The sequence below is a fragment of the Mytilus galloprovincialis genome, chromosome 7, assembly GCF_965363235.1.
Source record: "Mytilus galloprovincialis chromosome 7, xbMytGall1.hap1.1, whole genome shotgun sequence".
Classification (NCBI taxonomy): domain Eukaryota; kingdom Metazoa; phylum Mollusca; class Bivalvia; order Mytilida; family Mytilidae; genus Mytilus; species Mytilus galloprovincialis.
The window spans coordinates 68,064,756-68,072,709 of NC_134844.1; the positions used below are offsets into that span (position 1 = coordinate 68,064,756).

General features: G+C 33.2%; 1 protein-coding gene across 1 annotated transcript; it reads left to right on the forward strand.

Annotated features, from left to right (window-relative positions):
* Positions 1-236: 236 nt before the first annotated feature.
* Positions 237-7,416, forward strand: LOC143083522 (uncharacterized). Its single transcript, XM_076259774.1, has 2 exons — positions 237-2,032; positions 4,048-7,416. The coding sequence occupies exons 1-2, from the start codon at positions 466-468 to the stop codon at positions 5,343-5,345; spliced, it is 2,865 nt and encodes a 954-aa protein (XP_076115889.1). The 5' UTR covers positions 237-465; the 3' UTR covers positions 5,346-7,416.
* Positions 7,417-7,954: the final 538 nt, after the last annotated feature.

Sequence of the window (7,954 nt, forward strand, 5' to 3'; positions counted from 1 at the left end):
GTTGATGTCAGTAACTTATATTGTATGTTAACTGTACATGTACAACCTTCAACAATTGACAAAAACATATCCAATATATGTACCTATGGCCATAATAAATATTAGGTTTGTTTGCCCAAACGCTACCTACCCAGAAAAAATTTGCCTAATCAAATTCTTTTATTGTCCTGATTTGAAGAATTTTTTTTTAATCAAATAGGCATGAAGAGTAATAAACATCTGATACATGTACTTCAATTTCTTTTTTTGAAAAAAAAAAGAAAATGCCTACCTACCTACCCACTGTCTCGACCATTGGGTACGGTTTCGTCCAACCAAAATATTTTTAAGTGTGGCCTTAAATAGTAAGCTTTAAAAGGCCCATACAGGACAGAACAATATTTAAAATAGATTTAGCATAATAAAACCTGAATATTGTTGCATGACATAGGAAGTAAAGTTTAAAAGTAAGGCAAATACTAGTAGATGTTGTATATAATCACGATAATCAATAATAGGCTCAACAAACTCAATTTTTTTTTCAATTCTAAATTTTTTATTTTTTTTTTATTTAGAATGCCAAAGAGGAAAAGAGGTAGTAAGCTTACAAAAGGAGTAAAAAAGAAAAGTAATCCTCGACCATGGCCAGCAGTTGGTCGCATTATGGAGGAGATATCAGTTGCAGTTTCCAACCCCACTGAAGATGAAAAGGATGAACCATGTTTTAATCAAGACTCATCCCTGCTCGAGTTTGTACGTTCGGAGGAAATTTCTAATGCATCAGGTGAAGACAAAGCAGAACACATGTTAGATGAACACTCAGACCACACTTACGCAGCAAAAGAACAGCTATTTGAGAATGAAAGAACATGTACACTTCAATTTGATTGTCAGGCAGATTTTTTTATAGCACCAGTGGAAGGCACAGAGCAACAGATTACTCAAGAAATAGAGATATCTACAGTGACTGAGACACGCAATGAACCTGAAGAACCTTGCCTTTCTCCCTTTCAGACTTTATGCGATTCATTACAAGGTAACATCAGCAATCCATATATCCTAAGCTGTACAGATATGGAGATTTGCATAGTTGAACTGTACCAGATCAGTTGTAGAGAAATGAGCATTAAACTATCAGTTATTATTGACAGTAACTTTTGTGCCAAAATATATGTACATAGGAAGGAAGTGCCAAGAGACAATGATGTTTGGACAGGACTGCCAACAAAATATGATAGCTTAGAATCTGTGACAAAATTATTAGCACGTCTTAAGTGGTTTTCTGTCTGTGTCGGAAATCCTGATGAGGAATATCAGTATATAACTCCAGTTGGATGTGGAATCAGTGACAAGGTCACCAACACTATTCGCAGCTACAGGGAAGGTAACTTCAGTGCCACATCAGGGACTTTTTCATACGGATCAACAATCCGATCAGTTCATTGTTCATTGTTAGTCAGAGGAAAGCGCTGTTCACAATGTTTAGATGACCGTCGCATGTTAAGAAAGAGACACCAAAGAGCTGTAGAGCGTCAGAATTCACCTCCAACAGATTTTGTGCACAAGACAATCAAACATGAAGACATGAGTAGATCAAACCTGATAGAAAAAATCAACCAGCAGCGAGATGAAATGAAGTCTATGTCATCAGAAATTGAAAAACTGAAGAGAAAATGTAAGCAGGATATTCTCCAGGATGGTGTTTCATTTGACCAAGTGCAGAACATTGAATTAAAAGACTTGATGTCCACATGTAACGACGAATTTATGAAAGCATATCCAGACCCAAACAGTGTACAAAGACTTTTTTGGGAACAACAGTGTAAATTTGAGACATCTGGCAAAAATGGGATGAGGTGGCATCCAATGATAATTAGGTGGTGTCTTTATATGAGGAACAAAAGTGCCAAAGCTTACGATGCCATGAGAGACTCTGGCTTTATACAACTGCCCAGTGCAAGGACCTTATTTGATTATTCACACTACACTAAGAGTGCCTTGGGATTTCAGCCAGATGTTACCAAAATGTTACATGAGGAAGCAAAGAAATTAGGTATGTACATGTAACACTTGTTAAGTGTAGTGCTCAGTCATGATCAATAATATATATATGGCATTAATTTATTAAGATAATTTAAGGATCATGAAGTCATGGTAAAAATTCATTGTCACAAATTCTTGAAGCAAAATACATTTATTGTTTGAATTTATATTTAAAACTCTAAAATTTCAAAATGATTATAATTAGACCTAAAAAATGGAGGGTCTTAACCAAAGTGTTGTGTTTCCTTCTTTCCTACATGTCATATATGTATATTGTCATGATTGTTTGAAGGCTTTATATATCTCTGATATTGAGTTATACATTGTACATTGTAACATAAGATTAAAAAATATATTTTACATGTACTGTACATGTACCTTTGGTTATACATGAACATGTTGATTTTATACATGTACAATACACATGATGATGTAAAGTTAAGAAAATAAACTGACAATTAATGCATGGCAAAAAAGGCAACAGACGTAAACATGCTGAAGAAAAAAACAGCAGCCTAAATATACCATAATGATGAATACAAATATAATTTGGATTCAGTGGCGGATCCAGGAATTTTCATTAGTGGGGCCCACTGACTGACTATTGCCCTAAGAGGGGTCCCGCTCCGGTCACTCTTCAGTGATTCCCTATATTAGCAACCACTTGGATTAATGTGGAATATTTTGAATAGGTGATGAAGTACATAACTCACAAGCATGTTTATCATGTTTAAGAATGTTGGATGTACATGATGTACATGTATATATATATATATTTGTTGTTTTGTTTTGTTTTAGTTTTTGGCAGTATTGCTTTGTTTTTCATGTTTTTCATACTGTACATGTAACCATTAGGCCAAAAAAAAGTATATGTATGTCTGTTTCCCGACCGACCCTGACTCAAACTCCCAGACCCTAGATATTTTTATTAAAATCTGGTAAGAAATTGTTTACGGTCCAATCCAGATCCATATCTTACTATGCCCAAATAATCAAAATGGCTGCTCCCAGCACAAATGTGCTACAATTAAGGTTTAGAATTGTCGGCATTGGGAGGATTATTCAATTAAAGCTTCTTTACAGGGATTAAATCATTTTGGGGGTATAGAACCCTAACCAAACATGACATTTAACCGACTGCAAATCTGACAGGGAGTGCAAAAAAAAAATTAAGAAAAAAAAAATCCCGACCAACCAACCCTGATTTATTTGCCTTGGCAGCAGGAAACAGACATATATTTCTTTTTGGCCTGACAGGGAATTAGTTGACTTCTATCTTGATAACACTGCATGCATGCATATATTATATATGCAGTCAGAGCTCAGACATAAACAAGTCTATTTTTGTTTTTGACTTAAAGAAGTCAAAACATGTATTTATCATAAAATGAGTTTTCAATTTTAGACTTATCTAAGTCATAAAATGACAGACTTGTTTAGGTCTATTTATGTTGATGAAAAAACTTAATTTCACTTGGTGGCCAAACTACACAACCTATGACAGCAAAAACCTGTCTGAGAGTTCACAAGGACTTGAGCTATCTATATGTAATTGTCGAATTGAACATCCTTGCTAAACACAGATGTTTTTCCTCATTAAGTGTAGTTCCAGGTGGTTGCATTGTAAGGTTAATTAACATTATCTCCGATTTTTTAGACTCTCATTCATATTTTTCTTTAGAAGACAAAGCATTGTCTTTCAATGTTGTCATTATTTGATTTAGATGCATGACCTCCTTATAAATATGCGTGGGTCTTGAAGTTAACCAATTTTGATCACTTATCGACTTGTAGGAGTCGATATTTGCAACTTTTTGATTCTGGTCAATTATTTCTTGCTTAACAACATTTGACTTATGTAAGTCGTATTTTGTCTTGCATTAAAGGGAGACTAATCCTAAAACTTACAAATTTAGACCTCCATGAGTCAAAAGCAGATTCAGACTTATTTATGTCTGAGCTCTGACTGATATGTATTTGTACAATATTGAGACAAAATAATTTGAGATGTTATTATTATTGTAGGTATGTTTGAAGAGAACTACAAAAGTTATGTAGGAGTATTGTTTGATGAGATCCGCATTAAAGAAGACCTTGTTTATGACAAGCACACAGGAGAATTAATTGGGTACTGTGATTTAGACTCTATCAGCAACCAAATCATGAACTTAGAGAAAGCTGTAAATGACAGCAAGCCAACACAAGTGGCAAAGTTCATGCTAGTGATAATGGTCCGAGGTATAACTACAAATCTCAAGTTTCCTTTTGCAGGCTTTGCAACAAACAGTATAACTGCAGACTTTTTATACCCGATCTTTTGGAAAGCTGTATCAATCCTTGAATGCTCAGTTAAACTTAAAGTCCTATTTTGTACATGTGATGGAGCCTCTGCAAACAGAAAATTCTTCCAATTGCACAAATTAGACAACAGTACAGAACCTGTGTATTTCACCCAGAACCCCCATGATGAGAACCGTAACTTGTATTTCATTTCTGATGTGCCACATCTGTTGAAGACCGCCAGAAATTGTTTAAGCAACTCGTATTCCCACAAGAAAACTCGTCAGTTATGGAATAGGGAAAAAGACATTTCATGGATGCACTTGGTCCGTTTGTTTGAAGAACATTGCGAACAAGATATTTATAGTCCATGTCCAAAATTATCAAGACCGCATATTGATTTGACAGCTTTTAGTTATATGAAAGTCAATCTGGCCGCTCAGATATTAAGTGGAACTGTTGCTAATGCATTAGAACATTTTTATGATGAAAGTGTTTCTGAAACTGTATGTTTCATTAGACATTTTGATAGATTTTTTGATTGTCTGAATGTACGAAGTCTTTTCGAAGGTCGCAACAAAAGAAATCCAAATTTGAACCCATATACAGATGTAAATGACGACCGTTTGGAGTGGCTGACAACAACTTTCCTGGGATACTTTGAGGAGTGGCGACAAAATATTGAAAACAGAAACATTGCTGCAACCACTAAACAAAAGTCCGCCATGACTTTGAGTAGGCAAACATTAGATGGACTTAAAATCAGTGTAAAATCTATTACCGAATGTGTTAAATTTCTGCTTGAGGCTGGTGCTGATTTTGTTCTTACACATCATTTTAATCAAGATCCCCTGGAACAACATTTTGGACATTACAGACACAAATCAGGAGCAAACAATAACCCGTCAGTATATGAAGTGAGAAACATGATGACAACACTCCGTGCCGTTGGTTCCCAGGCTCTCCAACCAAGAAGAGGTAACATCAGTGCGAACCGGGAAAACATCCCAATAGACAATACTAAGCTACCAAGAAAAAGATAGACTGGGGAAAGTATTTTGACACCTGAACTGTAATTATAAGGGAAATGATAGACAAGACAAGAAGTATAATTTTTCTTCTTTTATTATGAAATCACATGTACTTAAATATTTAATTCATGCATACTACTAGTATAACAGCTATAACATTCATGTACATGTATAGAAGGTATAAATTTGTCAGTTTTAACTTAAATTTAAAAAGCATCAAAGTCCATAATGTAATACCATAATACCTTATATTATAATGAAGTATAATCTTTTCATATTTGCTACAAGTTATATGTATACACAGGTAGTTTCATAACAAGCTCATGGTGTTTGCTTTAACTGTGCTCTATTTAAAATAATTTTTTGAAGAAGAAAACAAATCAAAATTCTTACCTTTATTGAAATCTAAACAAGAAATAATTTGTAAAAGACTAATTTAAGCAACTAGATATTTACACTGTTTTATTTGTTTTTTAAAAATTAAGTTACTAAAAAAAAGGACATATTGTTTACATTTATGAATACAATGAAGTACATGTACCTGTAGTCTGTAGCTATACATAGATAGCCATAATTCAAAATTCATATATTTTTTGTAGCTAGCTATACATAGATAGCCATAATTCAAAATTCATATATTTTTTGTAGCTAGCTATACATAGATAGCCATAATTCAAAATTCATATATTTTTTGTAGCTATACATAGATAGCCATAATTCAAAATTCATATTTAAAATATATATATATATATATACATGGTCATCTACATGTACCATAATGTACAGGTCCATCTGTTTACCTTGTAAATACTGTTATTATTATTTAAGAAATGATATAAGTAATTTGTGTACATATATTTTGTATTTGTATTGTCATTCATACTACATGTACAGTAATTAATGTCTTTCATACTTAGTTGTTAACATGTCTTTCTTTCAACGCTTGTCTCAGACTGCTTGAGCTTTTTTTCACAACTTTTTTGTTCTGTATTATATTATTACGATGGACACGAGTGAAAGCATTTCCACGAATGGTTAGAAACAATTTGATTATGTCCTCCAAAACAAGTATGTATTGAGAAAAATCTAAGTCTGTAAAAACCTTTTCGGAATAGTATTTCACCATATAGGATTCCATAATATTCTCCTGTAATTTTTTACACAAGAATGATGAAGCACATATGTTGGATGGAATGTTTTTCTTGACAACCATCTCAAACTCACGGATTAGGAGGTAGAAGTTGTCACACGGCACAATAAGCCCACCACGGTCATTCTTAATGGTCCATTTAGAAAATCTGGTGAGGAATGAAGAGGTGCTAGATTGCGACCTCAATCTGTCTATACAAGCCATTTTTGAACCTTTTTTTTCACCTGTCAATTTACAACACTTTTTGCTGCATGCTCTTATGATGTAGCCACTTATGTAGAATAGAATACTCTGGTCTTTGTCGGAAAGTTCTGATTGTTGAATGTTAGATTTCTGTGTTTCGTGTAAACATTGTTGATTCAGAAGTTGATTTATGAGCTCAAGCATGAACACTTGCAAGAAGTTTTTGAAATCGGATTCAAGAAATTCATTACTACTAAACAGGGTGCTGTATGCCTCTGTCACGGATTTACTTAATCTTACTTTATGGAATTTGGAGAAGAACATTTCTCTGTCATGAGACAAGCATAAATTGGCATTAAATTTGAACAAGTCACTGAATAAGCTTTGAAAAAATTGTTCAACTTCATTGTTTGTCTTACATTGATTAGTAATTTCTGTAATAGCTGAATCACCAAATAGATTTTGAATAGGATCTGATATGATGCTGTCTGCAGTATCTATGTAGGCAGTGTGAAATATTGTGTCATATGTAGTACTGAAATTGCATTGACCATCTGTATTTTTTTCTTTTTTTACCTCAATTTTGTTGGATTTTTCTTTAGACAGGTTAGATGCTGAATTTGTAACCCTATGGTCATAAGCTGTAAGAAATGAAAAAAAAATTATTGAATATGAATATACATTAATGGCATTATAATTATATATATATAAATAGATGTATGATAATAAAAATATTATTTATACCTGGAATGATTTTTTGTTCTCTTGACTTATATTTTGGTTTAAAGACTGAAAAAGTATGGAATCATATGCAGTGATATTTTAGATACATGTACATTGTATAAATACAACTTCTAATTGATTGTCGGTCTGACTGGTCCTTTTCAATTTAGAATAATAGGGTGTATGGTGGAGTTATTTTTACAGATGTGATTTGGTTCATCAAAAAGCAACTACAAATTAATTGGTTAATAGGTTTTATAGATTTGCTGAACGTGGGGAAAAAACATCACAAAAACAAACAGAACACAAAATCATACGGCTTGTGATAATGATGAAATCTATTAATCATGCCTTCATTCTGTATATTATATACATGTGTATGGTTGTTTCAAGGAGATTTTTAATAAGTCCAAAAGAAACATGTAGGGTTCGAAAAAACATAAACCATGAACTGATGTATGCTTTGAAGTCTTGCCAAGTTACTTGTCGTGCAACACAATATTATGTTTCTTAATACAAAACTTTTACACAAACGGGTAGCAATTATATATAAAAAAGGAAATGT